Here is a 24591-nt window from a genome sequence, read left to right as displayed (position 1 = left end):
ACTTTGAAAGGTGATTGTAGAGAGCATAGTCTCCTCTGCGAAGGTATAGAGATTTAGGGATTGCCTGATCGCGAATGTGAATAAAATACGGGTAAAAGGAAAGCGCGATAATCAGGATGAAAAACGGCAGCTTTCATGAGAACATCAGATTCGTCACACAGGAAAAAATTGCAACGTTTGATAAAAACTGCTTTAAAAGATTTCCAGCGCAATAAGGCGTCAGATTGTGCTGATGGAAATCATTGCAGTTTAGAAAGCCGACAAAAAGTCCCAATTTTTAGCGAACTACGGGGCACTAACTTCCAATTGTGCCTGTGCATCAGTCATTATTTGGCAGAATAAAATTTCCTATAATATTTGTTTTGTATTTTAAAAGTCCATTTAGTCGTGCAGCGTTCGAAAGTGGCTTATAACTACGTAGGCGTTAGAGCTCGGATGAAAGTACTAACAGCCAACGAAGCAGCTTTGTGCCATCAGGTGCTGTTAATTCCCGCCACACACGCGTCGTATACTTAAGGTCTCCCTGACTAAACGGATGAGGTAGCGACTTCCATGGTGTTAAAACACCGCCGCCAAACGTAACTGTATCGACACACTTTCTCTCCGCTCTGAACTTATCGGAGGATACTCGCACTACTCGTTTAAGCGTGCCTTTGTTATGCAAATAATATCCTAACTAGAAACAAGTAGATTTTGAAGAAAACGCACTTTAAATTCTTAAATTTTTCATGTTGTATCATGCTGTCATAGCAAATGCATTCCTTGTATATTGCATATTGCAGTTCTGGCACGTTTTTCCGTGTCAGAACTTGTTGCTGAGCTAGTTGGTTCATGACTTAAGGACAAAAGGCGCTAAGAAGACGAGGGCGAAGTGAGACAGAAATGACAGGCGCCAGAGGCAGAATTTTTTGCTGAGAATATGTATCTGCCGAAGCAAGGCGTTGCCACCACAGCTACATCAGCGTCCTGCCAGGTGCCCTGTTGCCCTGTTGCCCTGCCAGGTGCCCTGTTGTTGTAGTTCGCGGGCTATATCGCGAAAAATATGGTTTTGAGAGGCGACCGCAACCGCAGACGCCCGCTAAAGCATCTGTGATCGCCCCGCTGTAGCGTCGCCGTAGGCGTAGCGTTAATATATGGCCGCACCAAAGGTGTGGGGGGGGGGTTCAAAGTGGGGGACCAGGGAGTCCCGGCCTCCCTTTCATTTTATGAAGGGGCTCGCCTTTCTTCGGCAGGTCAACTGTAGCACTGCGGCACCCATTCCACAAGCGCTGGCAGTTCTTTTATTACAAGTGGTGCCCTTTGCCGGGCAATCAGAGATTATCCTATCTTTCTAGTAATTATCTAATCGCAATCAATCGGTTGATATAAGAGCCTGCACGCGCTATGCTGGTCACCACCCGGTGAAGGCAGACACTGAGCTCTGGGCCGCAGCTCTCACATCCCCCGGTGTTGTCTACGTCCGGCGCCGCAAAGCCGTGACGTCGCGGTTGTTTCGTAGCTCACCGCTAAAAAATGGGCAATTCCTCTGCCGTGTGAATACCGCCTCATGGAGGGAAGTGAGGCACGAATTTTGTGACACGACAAATCCAGTTTCGGGTTTTGATGCTGCCTCACTAAAAATCGTTTCGTCAAAGGCACGGGCATTGAACGGAGAGCATTGAGAGCGCAACAGAGAGCGAACAAACATGTGGCATGAGGGTCGAATGCACTACGACGCCGGTAACTCTTCGGAGGAAACCGCAATGACAGAGGCAAAGAGAAATCGAAACTGTCGGCTTTGACATCGTCTCCTAGGTTGCACGCACTGACATTAGCGGCCGGTGTTTGTTTGGCCTAGAGCCACCATTCAAAACTTGTGCCGTTCTACATAATCTGCCCGGAGAGAAGGGAAAGACAGCTGCTCAGCAAATTATGGGGCTTTATTTTGTTACAAATACAAGTCGAAGTCCATGTTCCCCGTTTCACTATGAGCACTCTAGAAGGAACTGTCATTGCGCCCGTACCAAGAGCGTGAGCACTGATGTGTAGATGAACAAAATATTGAGGTTTTCTCTTTCTGGACTGTAGCACTATTGTGTCTGGGGTTCGTCCTTCAGGAAAAAAAACATGGTAGCCTATCTTCAATAATTTCGGAATGGTCTTGACAGGTTTGAGAAGAGAAAGTGTGTTCGAGTAAAGAACTGCGCGCAGGTAGCGGCTTGGTGTTTAAGAGAACAGACTGGAATTAGAAAGACTGCTTTCAGCTTTCACAGCTTTCCCCGGTTTGCGACTACGTTGAATTGTGTGCTGTGTGGCGCGAACTGAGGCAAGCACATTGAAGAGCTGGGATCTCATAGCTGCTGCTTGCCGGTGTAAGGGAGCCGCACTGACACTGCAATATAGGGACTTGTTTTTCAATTGCGAAATCGAATCAGCGCTGTTTTCATCCAGCGTTTTATGACCACGTCTATTACCCTTCACAAGAATAGTTCCGAGTGAGCTTGATTCGAGTAAATAAAAAGAACGCACCACCGAATCGGAAAGCCTGTTCATGTCCGGGAGGACGTAGAACTTGATGCCTTCAAAAGCGCCGGGTAACGTGAGCCCGCGCACCAGCAAGATGAAGAGAAGGAGGTAGGGGAACAGCGCCGTGAAGTAGACCACCTTGCCCGTCCACTTGACGCCTTTCCAGATGCAGAAGTAGCAGAGCACCCAGGCTATGAGGAGAGTGATGGCCAGCGGCATGCGTAGGTCACCGGGCTCGTGCAGGCCTCCCGTGATCTGCAGCACATTGCCCCTGCACAGTGATTTAGTCATTTTACTCACTTGGGAATCAATACAGGAGAATATCGGGGAACTGCAATTGGTTAAATACAACTGCCGCTTAAGCGGAAGAAAAGCAGCTAAGCTTGCTGGCTTAGCGTTTTAACAGGAGAAAAAAAGCTTCCGTGAATTGGAACGAAAATTTTAGACTCTTTGTAAACAAAACAACTGTAGATGTGGCGACTCTTCGACACGCAGAACTGGCAGTACAAGCATAGATTGTGGCGCCGGAGCGAGGTACTTGTTCTGGTGGATCGCCGATGCCTCCTAGAAATCGCATCTAGCGGAGCGTAGACAATTTGTGGCCGAAATCTCGGACCAACTCCAGTGAACCTGCTAAGTTGTTAAAGCTGTATTGCTGCTGACCATGTGTGTAAGGTTTATCAAGTCATAAGAAGCCAACAGACACCGAGGACAACATAGGGGAAATTACTTGTACTTACTAATTGAATTGTAGGAATGATAAATTAATGGAAATGAAAGTGGATGGAAAAACAGCTGGCCGAAGTGGGAAACGATCCCACGTCTTCGCATTATGCATGCGATGTTCTTACCAACTGAGCTATGGCAGCGCCGATTTCCCATCCACTTTCTGGAATATTTATATTTTACTACTAGAACTGACCCTGGGAATGTTAGCCAGCGCAACCACTCACAAGCCTTGCCGACGGAAGTCTGCCGCAAAAAGACGAGGAGGAGCTCTTTCGTCTTGTAGGCTGCTAGCTTCTTGAGCCAACCACTAGGGGTTCGTGTTGGGGGCGAGTTCAGTGGTCGATGGGAAGATCACTGGCGCGAGAGAAACACCACTAGAAAACATGCGTGCATGGCGAAGGAAGGTGCCTTGTTTGTGAGGGAATGAAAAGTTGTGATCATTTCCTGCGCTCGCCCCGGCGCGGGTGTAGGTAGCCTTTGAGTTTTGGTGTACGACCACATGGGCTAGTCGCGGGGATGTCAGGAGCCTCAAGTAATATCACACAAGCGAGCTGGTTATCCCGTTAATTCACCGACAGTAATCTGTGATCAGGCACCCAGGCGATCTCGCCCGGGCTTTGTAATTGTTTTGGTAGCTGTTTTACGATAGGAGCGCGGGGTTCATTGTGAAAGAGTTTCCTGCACGCCAACGTGCAGCCTGGGAAGAATATTGGGATGGTAACGCACGTAGTGGGAATATGCTACACGGCAGAACATATGGCATGCAGCTCTGCCGTACTTTGGGCACGGGTTGGGACGAGTGCTCTGTGTAGAGTAAAAAGCAGCGGTCAAACTCGGCCATTGCAAGGCCTCTGTGCCTTGTGCTTGCATTTGTGGACTAGTAAATGGCCATGTAGTATGCTCTGTTACGGGTGCGTGTGCATGGCGCATGACACTTATTCTCCTTTATTTCTTTTCTGAAGCGTAGCATGAACTTTTAGATGACTTGAACTGCACCCGCATCACCTGTATCTTGCCCCTACCAGATACTGTATCGGTTGTATCTACCAGATATTGTATCTGTATCGATCGTATGTCTATATATTTGCCATCATTGAACAATAGCGTTCTGAACGACCCTGCCAGGATTGCTGGAAGGTCATTGCAGCATGCTTAAAAATAAAACCTCGGTGAACCACGTTGAAGATTGGTTTATGGTCGTTGCAGTACACACATGGGGGCTTCCGCATCAACTGCGTTCTCAACGTTCTTCGTGGGCCTTTATATTTGTACACGAGAAGTAATTCGTCGTGGGCTCGCCAAGGAATGGTGTAGTAGCGCATTTGCTTCCTTCATTATTTTCGCGACCAAGTTAGAATAAGGGCGCTTGAAGTTTCAACTGTTTTTGTACGAAATATAATTCTAAGTCATGATAGCGATGAGCGCACTACGCCCAAGTGAAGGGGAAAAAGCCATGAAGGTACCGAGGACACCACGCCGTCTTTGATCTAAATTTTATTGTACACCCGGTGACAAAATATGGCGGGGCAGGAGATCTGACAAAAAGTTGAAAATCTCCGCAACCTCTCAACGCAGTCTGGTATTTGCATTTAGTGCCTCAGCTGGAATGTGCTAACAACATCGCCGTATGCAGTTCGAGTGGTTACTGCTACATGCTGCTCAGAAATTGAACGTTTTCAGAGATCCCGTGGTCCGTAAACTTTTGTCCTCAGATGTGGAACCGTTGCCTTAAGTGCGGAAAGAACAGCAACACAAAGCGAACAGTAATAACCGACCAATCATTCAAACTGTTCAAACACCTGTTTCTTAGGGCGTGTGACACGGTCTAAAAACTTTGTCAGTTTTTTTTTCTTGAGAGTGCAGCCCTTAGGCACCTATTCCTGCGTTGAATGTGGGCCTCGGCGTGACCGGCAGAACCAACGAGCTGAGCGGAGGATGAAAGACGCGCGATGAGGAAAGCGGAGGAGGGTGCAACGAAAGGGTAAAGAAGAAAGCGGGGGGGGGGGTTGCGGCATGAGACGTGGTCCACTGCGGCGATCCGGTACGAGATGGCGCCATAGTATCGTGCTAGAAAGTTCATATAAACGAGGGACTGAGGCAGGGGTGCCCTTTATCCCCACTCCTGTTTATGGTGTACATGGTGAGGATAGAGAGGGCGCTAGAAGGAAGTAATATCGGTTTTATTGTCTCATACAAAAAGGCCGGCACAGTAGTAGAGCAGCGGCTTCCAGGTTTATTTTATGCGGACGATATTGTGTTGCTAGGTAAAAAGCAAAGTTATTTGGAACGTCTGGCTAATATCTGTGGAGAGGAAGGCAACAATTTAGGTTTGAAATTTAGTGTTACAAAATGAGCTGTTATGGTATTCAATGAAAACAGTGAACAGACAGTAGCGATACAGGGCCATGAAATATCTCGGGTAACAGAATATAAATACGTAGGTTTACGGATAAACGAAGACAACAGATATATGGAAACACAGGAAAAAACAATAACAGAGAAGGGGAAGAGAAATGGCAGCCTTAATGATGCACAGAGCGCTATGGGAATACAATACGAACGAGGTGCATCGAGGTATGTAGAAAGGTGCAATGGTTCTAGGACTTTTTGGAAATGCGATTGTTTGCTTTAAATCAGGGGTACAATCAGGAGTCGATGGGAACCAAAGGTCACTTGGTCGCCTCGCATTGGGCGCTCCCGGGAAGACTACAAATGAATCTGTGCAGGGTGATATGGGCTGGACTAGTTTTGAAGTGAGGGAAGCTCACAGTAAAATTGAGTATGAAGGACGACTGAGGAAAATGGAAGAAAATAAATGGGCTGGGAGAGTGTTGAGGTATCTGTAAAGGAAAAAGATTGATTCACAGTGGAGGAAAAGGACTAGGAAGCTTACCAGCAAGTATGCGGCCTGTAGGGTGGGCAAGACAGCAAGAAAGAACGTCAAGCGGAAAGTCAGAGAGGCCGAAATAATCTCATAGGTGGCGGCAATGGAAAAGAAACCTGCCATGAGTAAGCACTTAAGAGGAAAAAGGAAATCAGGAAAGAAACAATTTATGATAACTCAAAGGGCAGCTCATTACTTTTCGAAACGAGATCGGGATGCCTTAGCACGCACCTATAGAGCGAAATATAAGAAGGAAGAAGAAGCATGCGCTTGTTGCGGTAAAGCTAGGGAAACTATGGATCACATTTTATTAGAATGTGAAGACGTCTACCCAGCGTTCCATTTAAACACCACTGGCCTCCTTGAAGCCCTTGGGTTTAGCGAGAGCAGTGGAAAAGTAAACATGTTCGGCAATAGGGACTAGTAAGAGGCGATTGGAGGATTGGTGGTATAAATGTAGGGAAACGACAAAAAACCGAGACGTCCAAAGCACTGTTCGCAATAGGTGATCAGAAAATTTGGTTTTGGGAGTTCATGGTGTTTATTTTTCTTTTTTTAATTGTGTAACCTTGGTAGGACATTAGGCTGTATATTATCAAGAGCTTGGTGGCAGAACCCACCGCACATTCTAAAGGGGACGCTCATAACATCCACCCATCCATCCATCCACCGCTAACGCCCACGCGCTTCCCGCTGTCCCGTTGACCTTCTGGGTCACGACTAGGCTTTATTTGTTGGCCTCGCCGCCCGACAGGGAAGCATAGCCACAGAAAGTAGTAGACACGACACATGCCCATTCGGTTTCAGTGCCATTATTTGGCATCCGCGCGCGCCTTTTGAGACTGCCTTGTGAAAACGGCGGTATTGTCACGACCACTAAGCCGGCTACAATCTATGGATGCTTTTGTGCGCGATCGTCATCGGATCCTAATACGGTCTTTGGAGCGTTCAAGTGAAGCGGCTTAGTCCAGTCATAGTCCAGTTCACCAATACATCGGATGATCTGACAAGGTCCCAAATAAGGTCGTAACACTTTCTCGCTGAGTCTTCGTCAGCGCATCGGAGTCCAAAGCCATGGTCACCGGGCTGGTACTGCACGTAGCGTCGTGAAATATTATAGGGCCGGCTGTCCACCCTCTGTTAGCTCTTGATGCCTATGCGGGCGCGCTGTGGGGTTTTATCGGTGCGCTGGATATAGACGGCGTCGTCTAGATTCTTTCGGTCGGTGAGGTCAGGAGCATGGCGATGAGAGCCGTATTCGGGTTCCAGCCGTAGGCCAACCGAATGGCATGATCTGCGTTATTTATTGCATTGCCGCATTATAAGTGAAGCTCACACAAAGCAGGATGGCATCCCACATCTTGTGCTCGACGCCAACGTACATTGTTAGCATGTCGGCCAGGGCCTTCTTCAGCTGCTCCATAAGACGTTTCCTGTGCGGGTAGTAAGCAGTTGTCCTCCTGTGGCTTATCTGGCTGTATTGTAGAATGGCTTGGGTCAGCTCTGCTGTAAAGGCCGTTCCTCTGTCGGTGATCAGCACATATGGGGCACCATGTCACAGCAGGATGGCATCCAGGCTCGGTGGCCTGCCGGGCTCAGTTAGGCCACATTGGTCGCCGCGCCAATAAACACCGGCAAGCACAGCTGCTCGGCGGTCAGTCATCGTTCATCACCACCACGCTCCGGGCCGTCCGTCTAACGGAGGGTGCCTCGAGACCTCACTTCTTCACGAACCCGGGTGGACTGTGACACTGGTGACTAGTACACACGGATCGTCCCACGCCGCCGCGATCGGTGAAACACCACCCGGCCTTGCTGCCCCCATGCCGCTGTACGGAAGGCTTGAGCCCTTGGATTGAGACGGGTTCACCTGGCCAACTTACGAGGAACAAGTCCACGTGTTCTTCCGGGCAAACGACACACCCGAGAACAAACGGCGGGATATTTTCCTGGCCAGCTGCGGGACCCGCGTCTTCAGCCTCTTGCTCGACCTCCTCAAGCCAGCCACGCCACACGTTAAGACGCCGGGTGAGCTGCTCGCCATACGGCGCTCGCATTTCAACCCAGCACCGTCCACACTAATGGAGCGTTTCCGCTTCAACAACTGGAGCCACCGGGAAGGAGAGACCCTCGGGCAGTTCGCTGCTGCGCTACCAGGGTTAGCGAGTGCCTTCTTTTTCGGGGACCAGCTGGACTCGCTGCTGCGGGACCGTTTCATCTGCGGCATCAACAACCCCGCCATGCAGACTCGACTCCTGGAGCTTCCCAACCCGTCGCTAGACGATGCCGTGAAGGTAGCGCTGGCAATGGAAGCTGCCCCCAAGGACGCCGGCTAGATTGCCCGTGCGACTGGCTCACCGTCGGCGGAAGCGACGGTGAAGAAGTTCGCGACAAAAAGCAGTACCTGCAGTCGCTGTGGTGGAACTGTTAGATACGGTACCTTTTCCTGAGCCTACTTCGAGTTCACCAGACCTCATCGAATCGCGTCACAGCTAATTAAGGAGCGCAGAAGCACATCTACCCCGTTCCCGAGGCGCGGCACGTGCAAACGAGTTGGCGTCTCCCACCTCGTGCGCCGAAAGGGCAGTTATTCACTACTTGAGCCTTCCCGAAAGTGTAGCGAGAGCCTGGCACGGTTCCAGGTAACGCAGGGCCCGAGCAAAGCTGCTTTGCAGCAATGAAACGTCGCCCCCTACCGCCTATTGTGACGGCGCTTGCAACTCAGGATAGCAGTACCGCAGAGAAGTACGCCCTCGGACAATTGGGGCCCAAGGAGCGACCCTGTGCGCCGGGTGTGACACAATCGCACGGGTGCCTACCATTGGCCGAAAATGACGATACCTGAGCGGGCTCGCCGATTGGCCGAAAATGGCGTCACCTGAGCGGGCTCGCCGATTGGCCGAACGTGACGTGACTTCGAGACACCAAAGGGCTTAGAAGCCAGAGACCGGGAGCGGCAAGAGAGCATTCCTTCATTCATCTCTTTTGAGCTTCTTGCCACGGGCCGCAGCGTCCGAGTTGCTGCCGGCCCGTAATGACTTTATGACTGTTAATTTCTTTGTAGTCTCACTATAGATAATGTAAATAAACCTCTAGTCTTCATCTCAAAGTCCTCCTCAACGTCGGCCAACTCCCGCACCCAACGGCAAGGTCCAATATCTGGGAGACAGCAATTGGGGTTGTCCTCCAGAGGTAACAACTGGTGGCAGCGGTGGGATCGTCTCCAAATGCAACAAGTGGCGGCAGCGCTACGGACGAACCTTCGTCCAAAGATCCAACAACTGGCGGCAGCGCTAGGGAAGAGCCTTCGTCGAGAGAAATCCTAAGGAACTGGGAACAGCGAAGAAGAAAGAGCCTTCGACCCAGAGAGCCCCTGAGGAACCCGGAACAGCGAAAAAGAGCCTTCGTCCAAAAGAGTCCCGAGGAACTTGGAACTGCGAAGAGAGAGCCTTCATCCAAAGTAGTCCGGAGGAACTGGGAGTAGCGAAGAAGAGCAAGCCTTCGACCCAGAGAGTCCTGAGAAACCGGGAACAGCGGACTAACGAACCAGATGGCAGGGTGCTGCAACCGTAAGTGAGCGTGTGGTTTTTTTTCCTTTTGATTCGCCAGACTTCAAATGTTCTGTTTATTTTGATAGTTCTAGAAATCGGGAATTTATTGCATATTGTGTGTTTGCACAAATTAATTAAGGAATACAGTTATAACCACCAGTCGGGGCAGCTGCCATGAATCTTAGAAGGTTGACGAGGTTAGACTTGTTGGGGTGCGACGATTTGGGAGTTGAGGCGAACGAACTGATGAAAAAGCCAGCTATCATAAAGGCGATTCAAGATAGTGGCAATGATGATAAAAGCATTGAGATTGTTTGGGATGTGATACAAGAACCACGGGAGCTTGAGCGTCGTGAATGTGAACGTGAGCGTCGTGAACGTAAGAGTAAGCGTAAGCGATAAAAACGCAAGAATGAACGGAAGCGTGAGCTTCAAGAACTTACTCTTAGGTGTGAGCATCAAGAACGTCAGCGTGAGCGTCAAGAACGTGAGAATGAACATGAACGTGAGTATCGAGAACGCAAGCGTGAGCATGAGCAAAAGTACGAGAGAGAGAAGGCAACATTGATCAAACACCTACAATGTTTTGAGTAGTTAAAGGCACAGAGACAACGGCTGTCTGAAAATTCTCTAGGTAGTACAGAACAACAGAATTAGGAAGTATCTAGCGGATTTTCACCAAAAGCCGACGAGAAAAGTAGTGCCTGTGAGATTAGCGGTCCATTCATAGGTGAACGGAAAGGACTAGCCGCTAACGATGCCTTAGTGGCAACATAGGCCGTTAAAAGCCGTAGCGAAAGCGACGAGCTGCTGTGCCAACAGAGGACTGCAGAGACAGCTAGGCCAGTTGTGAAGGAATTGGCAGTCACCGCGCGTACGCGTCGCATCTAATGTTAACGAGGTCCTTAGCGAGGTACAGAATACTGTGGACTTGACAGACGCGAACACCCATGTCAAGTCGGATCTGCGTGCCGAAGTGCAGTGCCAGCTGGACGATGCAGTTAAGGGCAGCTCTCAGGATTGCGAGCTGCGTAGCTCAAGAGAAGACAACTGCATTGTTCAGGGATCGGTGCAGCTCTCCGCCAGTCTGGGCAGCCAAGAGAGGGATGTTTAGTTAAAGATCATTCAGACTGTGCGGGTAAAAGACCGATCCGGGCCGACGAAATGTGTACCGGCTAGCACGAGGCGCGAGAAGGCGACATGAAAGAGAGTTCGAGGAAAAAGCGCCGTAGAGAGAAGCGCGCTAAAGATCGGAATGCGGGGGCTAATGTAGCGCAGCCAAAGTCGGCGAAAGACGCAAAAAGCCAGGGTGCGAAGAAAAGAAAGGTGCGGTCGTCGTTGACGATGGTGACGCATCAAACACGTTCGAGCCACCGGTCAAAGGGAGACCGAGAAGCATATTCTGCACGAACGCGGACAAAGGGCACGGAGCAGTTACTTTCCTCGCCGTGCAGTCGTTCTTTCCGAGGTGCAGCATGTAGTGCGAAGGAGCGCCAGGTGGCAAGACGAGAGCAGGTGGTAGGGAGTGGTGACGCGGTCAGTCGAGATCGTGATGAAAGCGGGGCGCCAGGACGCAAATTGGCAGGAGAGTGTAGCGTCTTAAAGGAACTGATAGCGTGTCAGCCCTTTTGTTGTTCCTCGGTAGCCAGAGTAGCTTTCGAACCGCGACCACCTCGAGTACGGCTCAAAAGTGAGTCAGTTGTAAAGGTTAGAAACGGGGGCGCCAAAAGAGCTTCCGTAGAAGTGCAAGATGTGGTTTTGTTTTATTTTTGAGCACTTCGAAAATTTCCCGATTTGATAATAGGATTTCTTTCAATGTGTAAAGTTTGAGCTTTGTTTGTGTATTTGTTTGAGAAGCTCCGAGATTGGAAAGATGCGTTTTAGGTAAACATTTAGTCTCGCGAGGTATTTATTATTGAGTAGATAGGCTTTTTTGTGTGTGAGTAACCTGAGTGTCAAGGTTATCGGTGAGGGGCCTATCCTAACGCGCGTGTGTATTAGTTAATCTTCCTTTTTTATGTGTTTTCTTATTTTCTAAGGTTAACCGCGTAGATTTTCAGTAAGTGCGTCATTTGCACTGAGAAGAGCTCTTAGGTCCATTAGCGCGTGTCCTGTGCGGACGGAAAGAAGCAGAAAGTTTATGACTGGGTTGTTCGTGTGTGTTAAGGGCAGCCGTATTCTGACTTCTCTAGTAAGCGTGCATGGAACTAGTTATTAAAAGACACATTTTTAAGGGGTTCTGCGGAGCGCGTGAGTTACGCAAATTAAGTTCTTGTTTAGGTTACGTGTCCTGTAGGGACTAAAGGGAGAAACGTGAGTAAGCGTAATGAAAGGTTTGCCTACAACGCAAGTAGGCGTTCTGAATAGTGACCACAAGGCTAGCGCGCTTGTGATTACGTACTTGCGAAGTTGGCCAAACTGTTCAGTGGCAACAGTACGTGAGATAAGTACGCCACTGCGATAGGGTGAGGACAGGCTGTTCAAGAAGTTATGCCACTTCGGTTATGTTCGGCTGTTTTCATTTTCTCCCCTTTGATTTGCAACGACAATAATACTCTGGCCTTGTCGGCATTCGGGGAGATATGGATAGCGGTTTGAAAAGGTGGTTGGAACTGCTTTATCAAAATCGGGGAAAGAAAAGTTCAGGGTTCATTTTGACCGAGTAATAGCCGGGTGAGTAAGGGGTGAAGAGCCTGCGCTTGCATGTGGTGCAGCGCTGTGTTGTTTTGTTTGTTTGACGTACGTTCTACAGGGCACAGGATACCGAAGTTCATCACACGAGGCGCGACACCAGTACCCTGCAGGTTCCTTCAGCGTTCCTCATGGCCAGCGAATTGATTTCACAGGCCATTCCGAACTTCCGGGGCGAGGAGGAGCTGTTCGATACGGGACCTTTTCCTGAGCCTACTTCGAATTCACGAGACCACATCGAATCGCGTCACAGCTAATTAAGGAGCGCAGAAGCACATCTACCCCGTTCCCGAGGCGCGGCACGTGCAAACGAGTTGGCGTCTCCCACCTCGTGCGCCGCAGGTGGACCTATTCACTGCTTGACTCTTCCTGAAAGTGTAGCCGGAGGCTGGCACGGTTCTAGGTAATGCAGGGCCCGAGCAAAGCTGCTTTGCAGCACTGAAACGTCGCCCCCTTCCGCCTATTGTAACGGCGCTTGCAAGTCAGGATGGCAATACCGCTGAGAAGTAAGCCCTCGGATAATTGGGGCCCAAGGAGCGACCCTGTACGCCGGGTGTGACACAATTGCACGGGCGCCTACCATTGGCCGAAAATGGTGTCACCTGAGCGGGCTCGCCGATTGGCCGAACGTGACGTGACTTCGAGACACCGAAGGGCTTAGAAGCCAGAGACCGGAGCAGCAAGAGAGCATTCCTTCATCCATCTCTTTCGAGCTTCTTGCCAGGGGCTGCAGCGTCCGAGTTGCTGCCGGCCCGTAATGACTTTATGACTGTTAATTTCTTTGTACTCTCACTGTAAATAATGTGAATAAACCTATAGTTTTCATCTCAAAGTCCTCCTCAACCTAGGCCAACTCCCGCACCCAACGGCAAGGTCCAATATCTGGGAGACAGCAATTGGAATTGTCCTCCAGATGTAACAGTACCCACTCCCTCTCACAGTGCCAGTTCTCTCAAGCACAATGCTTCACGTGCGGCAAAACTGGGCACCTGGCACGGGTATGCCGAAGGGGGAGCACGAACAGCAAGCAGCAGCCTGATTCAAGCCCAGGTACCACACAAGCCCGCGGCCAGGGTAGCCGTCGCAAAGATACGCGGCGGGGGCATGCGGCAGGAGGCTCGAGCTCTTCCGCGGCCAGGCTCCACGTCGTGGCCGAGGACCCGCCGAATTTCGACATGTGGCACACAGGCGTTGTGCCGTCGTATGTGCCGCCGTACATGCTAACCGTCAAAATCTGCGGGCACCCCATTTCCATGGAGCTGGACACAGGGGCTTGCATGTCAGTAATGGCCGGGAAACTCTTCAAGCGTACTTTACCCGGCCTGTCCGTCGAGGCTTTGGGCATGATGCTGCGCAGCTGCTCCGGGCAGCTATCCCAGGTCCAGGGTCAGGCACAGGTCAGTGTTCGCTTTGGCGACAGGGAGGCGACACTTCCCCTCTACTTAACCAAGGGATCGGCGCCGACGCTACTGGGCCGAAACTTGCACATTCATGCACTGAGCGTTCGTCTGCTACAGTACCAAGAAGCCCGCCTGCATGTGGTGAAAGACGTCGCCAGCCTCCTGACCGAGTTCAAGTCCCTATTTGAGCCAGGGGTGGCCACATTCGCCGGCCTGACGGCTGGCATCTACGTACCTGAGGGAGCCCGGCCACGTTTTTTCAAGCCTCGCCCACTCCCTTCGCCCTGAAGGACGGGGTCAGCCAGGAGCTGCAACGGTTACAGCGAGAGGGAGTCCTGGTGCCCGTCAAGACGTCTGAATGGGCCGCTCCCATCGTACCAGCCCTCAAGCGAGATGGAAGTGTCAGGATCTGCGGGGATTTCAATGTTACCATCAACCCCGTCGCTACCGTCGAGAAGTACCGTTGCCCCGGATTGAATATCCCTGGTCAGCATTGTTCGGTAGACAGAAGTTCACCAAGCTCGACCTCAGGGATGCTTACCAGCAGCTGGTGCTCTAGGATGCCTCCCGGAAGTATGTTACAATATCAACAACTTTGGGGCTCTTCCAGTACCACGCTTACCGTTTGGCGTGGCCTCAGCCCCAGCCATATTTCAGAGGGAGATGTACAACCTCTTCAGGGGCATGAGGCACGTGGGGGTGTATATGGATGACATCCTGGTTACTGCCAGCGACAACGGGGACCAGCTGCAGAACCTGCACAACGTCCTGGCACGACTGCAGGACGCCGGTCTTCAGGTCAAGCTGGAAAAGTGCATTTTCCTGGCCCCAAGTGTTCAGTACGTGGGACATGTCATTTCCAAGGCTGGCCTAGCCTCGGCTCCCCGCAAAATAGATGCTGTGCTCAAGGCGCCGAAGCCCCAGAACAAGAAGGAGCTTCAGAGCTAGCTCGGCCTCATCAACTTCTACAGGAGTTTCCTGGCAAACCTGTCGGAGCATGTACAACCGCTCCATCTTCTGCTTCGAGATGGTCAGCAATGGGTCTGGATGAAGGAGCAGGACCGGACCTTCGAGCGCAGGAAGGAGCTAATTACCAAGGCTCGAGTGGTGGTGCATTTAGATCCTGCTAAGCCTGTCGTCCTGACCGTAGATGCGTCGCCGCACGGCGTGGGAGCCTTCCTGGCGCACCAGGACAAGGATGGCCAGGAATACCTTGTGTTGTTTGCTTTTCGCCTACTTCATGCTGCATAGCAACGTTACAGCCAGCTGGACAAGGAAGGTTTGGCCCTCATGCTCGCTGTCGAATGCTTTCACCAGTATCTGAGGGGCCGGAAGTTCGAGGCGGTAACGGACCACAAGCCGCTGTTGGGACTGCTGGTACTTGACAAGGCAGTTCCTGTACAGGCATCACCTCCAGTGGTACTCTGGGCTTTGAGGCTGGCACCTTCCAGTTACCAGCTGGTTCACCGTCCGGGGAAGGACCTGAAACCTGCTGATGCCCTGAGCCGTCTTCCCCTGCCAGAGGTGCGCGATGCTGTTCCAGAACCTGCTGAAGTGTTCATGCTTGAGAACTCGTACCCGGAGCTACTCTCTAGATCTGAGGTATCACAAGCGACCAGCCGGTACCCAGTCCAATCTGGTGGTCAAGGCGGTGTCCTGTAGGGAGGAATCGGTTCCGCAGGCCTATAGCCACAAGGCCGCTGAGCTGAGCTTGCAGCAGAGCTACCTATTGCGGGGTCCTAGGGTGGTGATCGCACAATATCTCCGCACCAGGGTCCTGCAGTTGCTGCACGCAAGTCATCCTGGCGTGGAAAAGACCAAGATGGCGTTCCGGTCCCATGTTTGGTGGCCTGGCCTCGATGATGACATCGCTCACATGGTGCAGAGCTGCAAATCTGCCAGGAGCACCAGCGGGCCTCATGTCATGTGGAAATCACCCCCTGTCCGTTCCCACAGAGACCCTGGTCCCGTCCACATATGGATTTTGGGAGACCTTTCAAGGGCCATTATTGCTGGTGGTGGTGGACGCCTTTTCGAAGTGGGTGGAGGTTCTACCTGTCACCACTCCATCAACAGGCGCGACCATTGCAGCGCTGCAACAGGTCTGCGCCGCTCAGGGGTTGCCGGACGTCATCGTGTCCGACAATGGTCCTGCTTTCGCCAGCACAGAGTAGCTGGTCTGGCTGACGAAGAACGGAATCCGCCGGATGATAGTTCCGCCGTACCACCGTGCTTCAAATTATGCAGGCGAGCGGGTGGTGCAAACCAGTATCCGGACCAATATTGCCCGGATACTGTTTCTGTACCGGACCACGCCCCACGATGTCACTGGCCATGCACCCTGTGAGCTCCTGCTGAGTCGGACGGTCAAGACACCCTTGGATGTCTTGCATCCGGACCTCCGATCCACAGTGCTCCTGAAGCAGCTGAAGCGGAAGCAGGCTGCTGTCCCGGGCCTTTGCCGCAGTCGGGAGCTCCAGTTTTCGCCACGAACTTCCTTCCTGGCTCAACTTGGTCCCTCGGACAGCTGGTGTCCCCTTCCAGTGCCTCATCGCAGCTCGTCCGCTTGCCAGACGGGGCCAGTTGGCACAGACAGGCCAACCATGTTAGGCATCGCCTCGGGACCTGGTCAGCACCCTCGACTGGGATTTCAGATTTCCAGCCCGCAGGTGGACTAGCGGCAGCCCCAGTCGTTTCCAGCAGAGCACCGCCCACCACGACGATCCACGTATTTCCGAATGTTCGTAGTAAAGGATCCCAACGAATCAATTCCTATTTGCTGAAACGCTAGGCAAGGAGGCTAGATCGGCTGTAGTAATACCAGTGGCCTTGTCGGTCATGTATTGCGTCCCTGGCCGTCACCCCATGTCTTTAGGTAACGGGCGACGGCCACTGTCAGGCTCGACCAACATTACTTGTATTCATGCTAACTTACGGGAAAATCCTAGATGACTGGCTGTCTGATCGTCGTACAGGGCGTGCAGGACCTCTAGGCGGAGTACTGCGGGCTTTGTCGGGATGGTAGCGTCTTGTTGATATGTCGTCGTGACAGGCTTTTACACGTCTTCGTCAGCGGCAGAGCATCTTGGTCAGTTCGATGAAGTGCAAGCGCACCTAAACCAGTTGCTGGCTTTAGTTTTGGGCTTGCAGACTGGCCCCTGGCTGTACCAATATATGGTCGGCTGTACGGGGACAGGTAGCGGCCGGGTGGCGGCGAACAGGTCAGTCGTAGGGGCTCCACTAAGTGGCGGCAAGGCAGTTGGCGATGTCATGTGCCCGTTCACGTGGCGCGTTGACGGCGAACCCTCGTCGTTCGCACCACGCTGTATGGGCATCGTCGGTAGACGTGGCCCGCTTCTCCGCAGTGAAAGTAAAGCGGACGGTGGTCGGGGCTGCACGAAACATCAGTATTGCTAGCAAGGCTGCACGGGGCTCCGGGTTGGGGGGCTGGCGGCGGCGGGCGGAAAAGCGGCATTACAGGGCCCTGGCGTATGCGTGGTGGGAGAACATGACGGCGGCATAGCGCGGCGTAGGTCATTGATTCTCGCTTAGGCTGCCTGCGGCTATTGACGGACTCCGAGTAACAGTTGGATCTCCTCGTGTTCGACTTTGGCAGCAGAAACCACATGAGGCTACAATGAAGGGAAGCTCTTGCGCAGTTCTTCGCGTACTACGTTCTGATAGTCAATCGAAGTTCGGAGACTAGAACTTGAATTTCGCTCTTCGGCGAAAGCGCTTAGCGGTTGTATTGCATGGTAGGCATTTCCAGCGTCTTCTCTCCACTGAGCACAAGGCGTTTTGTAGCCATCTTGGGCCAGCCAAAATGGACTAAAACGCCTCCAAACACTCAAGATGGCTACAAAACGTATTTTTATGTATGTGTAGAGGATGTCCTGCTAAAGACGTACATAAGACCTGTTGTTAAACTGTTTAGAGTTTGCATCTTTCTATTATTGCTTGAAAACGCTTCGTAAGAACGTCTAGAAGATACCTGTGCTGATCTTTAACCAGATATAAGTATAAAATAGACATTTCGGCACTTTCCTCTGATTTATAGGTTGTTGTTTAACACCCAAAATGTCCACACAGCCTGCAGTTAAATAACACGTACATACACTGACTTTACATTGGTCTGCCATTTTACTAAGATGAAAAGTGTTCATTACCATTAGCCGCACACGTGTCGTTGCGCTGTATTTTCAGTCGTAGCCTCTATACGCATTTCAGGAAGTAGGAACATGAAGCAAATGTAAACAAGTAGCGCTAGCCTAAAGTCAGCAAGGTAAAAAACCTAAGGCCTTTAACCACGGTCATTAAAAACAGAAAACGTTAAAAATAAATTCAAGGGTTTCACTTGTGCAAACCACTATGTAATTATGAAGCAGACCGTAGGTGGAGACTCCAGACTAACTTTGACCACGTGGGGTTGTCAACGTGCTCCCAAATCTAAGTAGGCGAGCATTCTTGCATTACGCTCCTATAAAACCCGCGAAGTGTAGCTGAGCCGCGCGGTGCCATAGCCCCTGAGGTATACTACGGCGAGTAACAAAAGACGTGTGTCAACAGTGAGCAGCTGCGCAAATTTAGTGTGGGCGCTAGTTTCACATCGACGGATAGGCGATTCTAATGATATATTTTGTCGCAGAAGATGGCGCGCAGTAACTCGGATTTCTACCTGGCCTCTTTTCCGCAGGCTGTCACATTCAGCGTTTTTCTCACGGCGCCGCGGTTCAACCTCTACACCAGCGCGTTTCTTTGCCAGTTTTGCGCTTCTACCTATATCTGCACATATGGCTGCATCACAATTGCACTGTCAGATGATCAATCAAGTAGTAAAATTGTAATATGGCAAGCTGAATAATTCCTAATTTATTAGGTGTTTTACCGTCGTGTACTCCGAAGTTGTGAGACTGAATCGTTCAATATCTCGCTTTTTTGATGAAATACGTGTACATAAGCGCTAAAGTTACAGCTGAAATGCGTGCTCTAAATATTCATGTCTGCTGTGGGGGGAGAGCAGCATATCAGGCCTTTCATCTAGACGTGTTCGTTTTGCTAAATTATTTGCAACAACAGCACGGCGATTTTAGAAATGCATCACATGTTATAGGAAGTATTTGCATATGTTTTATTACTGTAAATTTTACTAGTGACATGCTTGAAATTTGGTTTTTCTCAGCCTTGCATATTTACTTGGAACATTTTTCACAATAAGCAGAAGCACGATGTTGGAAAATCCGTGACTCTGCACCAAAAAAGGGAGAGAGAAAGAAAAGCAAAGGATTGCTTGGCTACCCTCTACCGCGGAAGGGGAAAGGGTAGCCTGATGGTAGACTGAGGGTAGACTGATGAGAGCAAAACATACGAAAAGATAAGGTAAAAGAGGGTGGGCGCTTTTGTTTCTAATCGAGAACACTCGCAGAGCATGCTTTTCTTCAATTTGCGGTTTCAATGCGTCAACCAGCTCCCGTCTTGATCCTTGGAGTACGCGGCATCGCTTCTGCGACTCGGAAAGCCGATGCTGCGTCGCTGATGCCTGCGTTTCACCGACAAAAAAAAGTAGGTATCACATAAAAGCGCCTTATTTCTGAGAGTTGCAACCGCGAAATCTCCAAAGTTGCATGGGCATGTCACCTTTACCCGACGGGCTCGAAACATATACTTGCAGCTTGCCGTGGTGTGCAATGAAACGTTAAGACACATATTTTCACAGATAAATGCATGCTTTTGCCACATTGTGAGCGACAATTTCTGGCATTTTGATTATTTCCTCTATGGTCCTGGACATGCGTGCGAGATATAGAGCTACACAGACAAAGTTAAAGTGCTAATTATATTGCAGTCATCCATGTTCCGTGGAATGCGTTCGGGAGAGTTAGTGTTCATAGAAATACAGGGACCTTAGGAAGAGTTAATTACTCATCACAGCAGGTGCTGTATGCACACCGAAACTTTAAGACTTTAACCCGTGTCGCTCGTTTGGCGACATAAATCGGCGCTGTTTGCGCTGCTACTGGACCGCTATTCGCGCATTTAGTATCACGTGTACGCGATCAGGCAAACTCGCGTAGACCAAATAATTTGGCATGTTTATTGTTATTCTATGTCTCGGTGGCGCGGTAGCGCCGTTCAAAAATATTCCCGCCTCCAATGTGATTCCCTTTCGTCCTCGCGCTAATTGTCACTCTTGCTGTTACGGAACGTGCTTTGTTTCAACTCGAGTTTTACCGGTTGCGCCTGACACGCCTGCTTTAGTCAGACTATGCACTGCGCATTCTATCGAGCTACAGTCACGCTTCCGATTGACTGAGTGCTGGTGCGCACTACTAAGATACTGCGGTCTTCGTGGGTGACTGCTCATGGTTACATTCAAGGGAGCACGATGGGAGCAGGCCACCTTGCGCATCATTTTCTTTGGCGCCACCCATTTTAACCACCGATTGTTGTTCGCCTACGATGATTCACATCGGCGTTCCTACGGCATGTCATGAATGGTAATCTGCTTGATCTCGCGAGCTCAAGATAACGAAACTTTAGGTGAAGCCGCAATTAATGTTAATAAAAATCTGGGGTGTAAGCGTCAGCATCACGATATGATTATTATATACGCTTTACTGGGGACCTTTTGACCACCTGGGGCTCCCTAACGTGCACCCCATCCACGGCACACAGGCGTTTTTGCATTTCGCCCCCTTTCAAATGTGGTCGCCATGGCCGGGATTTGGTCCTAGGTTTAAGCTCAGTTGCACGTTCGCTGCTCCGTAGAGCGGCGGCGCATTGAGTTCTGCTAACACCGAGCCGCCGCTAGAAATGCGTGTTCATAGTGCCTTGTCCTCATAGGGGCGCTCGTACTGAATATATGGCCTGCTATTTTTAATCATTACCAGAGCTTTTAAAACTCACTTGTGACGTGCACCAAAATTCTGCTTGTTTAGCTCAATTATTCTGTGGCGGACAGTATTTGCACAAGAAATGAAAATTAATATTTGATAATTAAGCTTTTCGAACTCACTTTTAATGAATTACTGTATGGCTAATGTTGCATTATAAGAGTTGTAGGCGGTGACTTTGAATGTCATATTCACTTTGAACGAGTTCTAAGGATGACACCAATTTAGATTTGAAATTTGACTGAAGCGCACATAAAATGGGGACACAAATAGGGAGGTAGACAGGGCGGCACTTGAATCACAACTGAATTTATTGATGGAGAGAAAAACATTTATAAATATGTTAAGTATTCTCGCGCATGCGCAGCGAAGCAAGATGAGGCACTCACGACACCAGCGCCAAGACTTCAGACCCTTGGAAATTTTATCGTGATTGTTGCCTATATCTAGATGCGCATACTATTTATCGTGCAGCGTAATGCTTGTCTTCCTGACGCAATCACTACCGCTTTTCCTAATATGGTATCCCTCAACTACTTCGCGAGTTTGATCTTTGTGTTTAAAAATAATCTGTCTCACCAAAGTGTTGTTTACACTCACCGTTGCTGCAGTTTCTCTAGTGCATGGCAAGATGAGTATAACTTGTGGATTTCAGCGATGCGCTGTGTTCCCTAAGTTGATTGCTTGCGCATCTGCCGGATTGCCCCACAGATATTTTATCGCAAGGGAAGGAGACCACCTTTCTGCATTTACCAAACTTGTTCTGATGATTAAGAGAACAATTCATTGGTTATATTGTGTTCTGTATGCGCGGGAAGATACGCGCGAGCCTATTTCTTGCAGTGAGTCAACCTTGTAGCAACTTCCAATAGTTTTCAAATTCTAATAGTTTTCAAATTCTGTGCGAATTATGTACAAAAGCGATAAAAGCCCCCTCCCTATCATTTGACGGTTGCTTCTTCTCGCCCTTTAATTCCATGCCTATGTTATTGCATACCGATAGGATTACCTGCGTGGGGTAACTTGAAATTTGGAATATTTTCAACTGGCGTTTTAAACTCTCACTCTTAGAATACACACATAATTTTTGCAAAGCTGACGTAGTACCGGCTTTGACTGTGCCCATTTTAATTAACTTGGAATGCTCGGACGCGAAACTCAGGACAGGTTTCACAGTCTTTGGTCGGTAGCACCAGCATATAGGGCATTTAGTGAGGACCAGTCGCAACTTTTGAAATTGTAATTCATTATTCTTAAGAACTTCTGTAGTGAAAGTGAGCCCCATGCTATCTTCTTCAAAAAACTTTGAAACATTCACCACTATCTTCTTCAAAAAACTTTGAAACATTCACCACTTCACGAGAAGGATCCCTTTTCTGTGTGAACATCAGGAAATCATTAACGTACCTGAAGATGTCATTTGCAATGCTGAAAAGTTGGCGTTCGACTTCTTTGTCAAACTCGCTCAAAAATATTTCGCTAAGTATTCGTGCAACTGAGGACCCTATGCATACCCCTGACCACTAGATGAATAACTTCTTTTCCCAAGCCACGAACGTTGATCCTGCGCCATCCTACATACCTCTCTATTTGCATCCGCGTCTTGCGTGCGCTTCAATGAAATTTCAAACATCAACGTCAACTAACTAGCTCAGCTCACTATCCTATTACCAATTTGGAGATATGCGTTCCTAATGTTTGCGACGAAATGCATTGGTGCTCCAGTAATCAATTTTCTTCAATATATAGACAAATGCGCTTTCTTAAAAAAGGTAAGCGGCACAACAGTGTATTTTTACTTTAAGTTTGAGAGCGCGTATCTCAAAACTGGTACTAGCTTCAAATTTGCTCCAAGTGTCTGTGCCTTGTGAAATCACTCGCTTCAGTTTGTGTATTGCAATAAGTGCGCTGAAGTAATTAGTTCGAAATGTTATTATGGAGCTTTCGTTAATTCGTCAATTATCCATTTTGATTTTCAGTGTAAGTACTGTCCACCTCTCCGGTTAAACCAGCAGAATAATAAATCACTACCCGAATGATATACCCGAGGCGGTGTACTTTGTCAAAAACATCCGGTATTTTTGTATATGATTACTGGCCTGCCATGCACGTCAGACGAGCTTTTATACCCACGATACCACGTGCAGGGAACGCGTAACGTTGCCTTTGTCAATTAGCATCGCCTTCGTCTGAGCGGGCTTTTTTTTTAATGCGTGAGCACTAGGAGATTCTCTGGGAGTTGTCCTAGTAGGCGCATTTTGTGCCACTTGCTCATCTCCACGCAGCCAATTGTCCTAATTAATGTTACGACATTTGATCCGGTGAGTACAAGCGACAGCGGCAACACGTAATGGTGCGGGCGGTGCCGCAAGGAGCGTTGATGACGTAAGCAAAGTACTGCATACTGCAGGTGGTGGCGTTTGGTGTGTATATGTATATACTATATATATATGTATATGTATATATATATATATATATATATATATATATATATATATATATATATATATATATATATATATATATATATATATATTGTAACGATGGTAATAAAGCAACAATATTTATTAAAGGCGAACTTGGGCCCACAAGTAAAGGTCACTGCGGTCGTGAAGAAATCCGCGGCAGTCGCGTTCTCCAACTGGGCTCGAACCGTCTTCCTCTTCCTTCTGGCGTGACACCTCGTGCGCGTGGCACATGCGAGCCGGGTCCAACCGGCTGCCCGTGCCACGAAGATCGCTGCCTGTTGCTGAACAACAACACGGTAGGGCGTGCACAGGATCCAATAGAAGGGCGCGCAACTTGAGTGTGACCAAGTTATCGCGGCATCATCCCCCCTCCTTACCGCATCGGCCCGATGCGTGAGAGGAAGTACGGGTTGCTGTGGGCTCTCACGTTCTTTTTTCTTTTTTTTTGTTCATGACCTTTCCTGGTAAGGTTTTATGCGGACAACATGCACAACTTCCGTAGAGTTGCACCGTCTTGGGCTCTCGTGTACAGCGGATTTCACTTCGTAAGTCCCGTCGCTTATACGAGGAAGTATTTCGTAAGGGCCGAAGTATCGGCACAGAAGCTTTTCAGACAGTCCACGGCGTCGCACTGGGATCCATACCCACACCTTGTCACCGGGCTGATAATGAGCTTCACTACGGTGCTGGTTGTACCGGCTGGAGTCTATGCGTTGTTGGCGCCGTATTCGGTGCCTTGCCATCTGCAGATGGCAAGCCGCCCTCCTCAGCGAGGCACCCGAAGACCAGGAGTGGGCCGTCCAGCGGGCCAGAGCCGTTGCCGAGGATCTCGAAAGATTTTCCTCGGGCGATGGAACCCTGGCACCCTAGCCCCGGGCACCAACATCAACAATCGTTGGACAAATAAAGTTTATTCCTATCCTATCCTATCCATCTGTCGTGCGTCCTCGGCTCTTTGCAAGAAATCATCGAGGTCAGATGAGTTATTATTTTCTGCATCTAACGGCAACATAGCATCCAAAGTTGTGGTTACTGCTCGGCTGAATACAAGTTCAAAGGGAGCGACTGGTGTTGTTTCTTGAGCGGCCGTATTATATGCGAAGGTGATGTACGGCAAAATTTCGTCCCACAGTCTATGTTCAACATCGACATACATCGACATGTTCTGTTGAGGTTTTCAGTTAAACCGTTTGTCTGAGGGTGGTACGCCGTAGTTCTCCTATGATCATAATGGGTCATTTGCAACAAGCATTTCATTAGGTCCGCAGTAAAGGCTGTTCCACGATCGGTAATAACAACTGTGGGAGCACCATGCCTGAGCACGATATTGTTGACAAAGAATTTTGCAACTTTGACAGCCGTTGCATTGTACAGGGAATCAGTTTCTGCGTAACGGGTCAGATAGTCCGTGGCCACAACTATCCACTTTTTGCCTAAAGATGATGTTGGGAAGGGTCCAAAGAGATCCATACC

At 49.6% G+C, this 24591-nt stretch overlaps 1 protein-coding gene across 1 annotated transcript in view; it reads right to left on the bottom strand.

Annotated features, from left to right (window-relative positions):
• The window catches only part of Gat (sodium- and chloride-dependent GABA transporter), a 583447-nt gene that overhangs the window by 137489 nt on the left and 421367 nt on the right, over window positions 1-24591 (bottom strand). The window contains exon 4 of the mRNA XM_075670790.1: window positions 2509-2776. Within this exon, the coding sequence (XP_075526905.1) occupies window positions 2509-2776 (268 nt within the window). The remainder of the gene's footprint in view (window positions 1-2508; window positions 2777-24591) is intronic.

The sequence above is a fragment of the Dermacentor variabilis genome, chromosome 9 (assembly GCF_050947875.1).
Source record: "Dermacentor variabilis isolate Ectoservices chromosome 9, ASM5094787v1, whole genome shotgun sequence".
NCBI lineage: Eukaryota > Metazoa > Arthropoda > Arachnida > Ixodida > Ixodidae > Dermacentor > Dermacentor variabilis.
The sequence above is the reverse complement of the archived record's forward strand: the minus strand, read 5'-3'. Positions and strand labels throughout refer to the sequence as shown.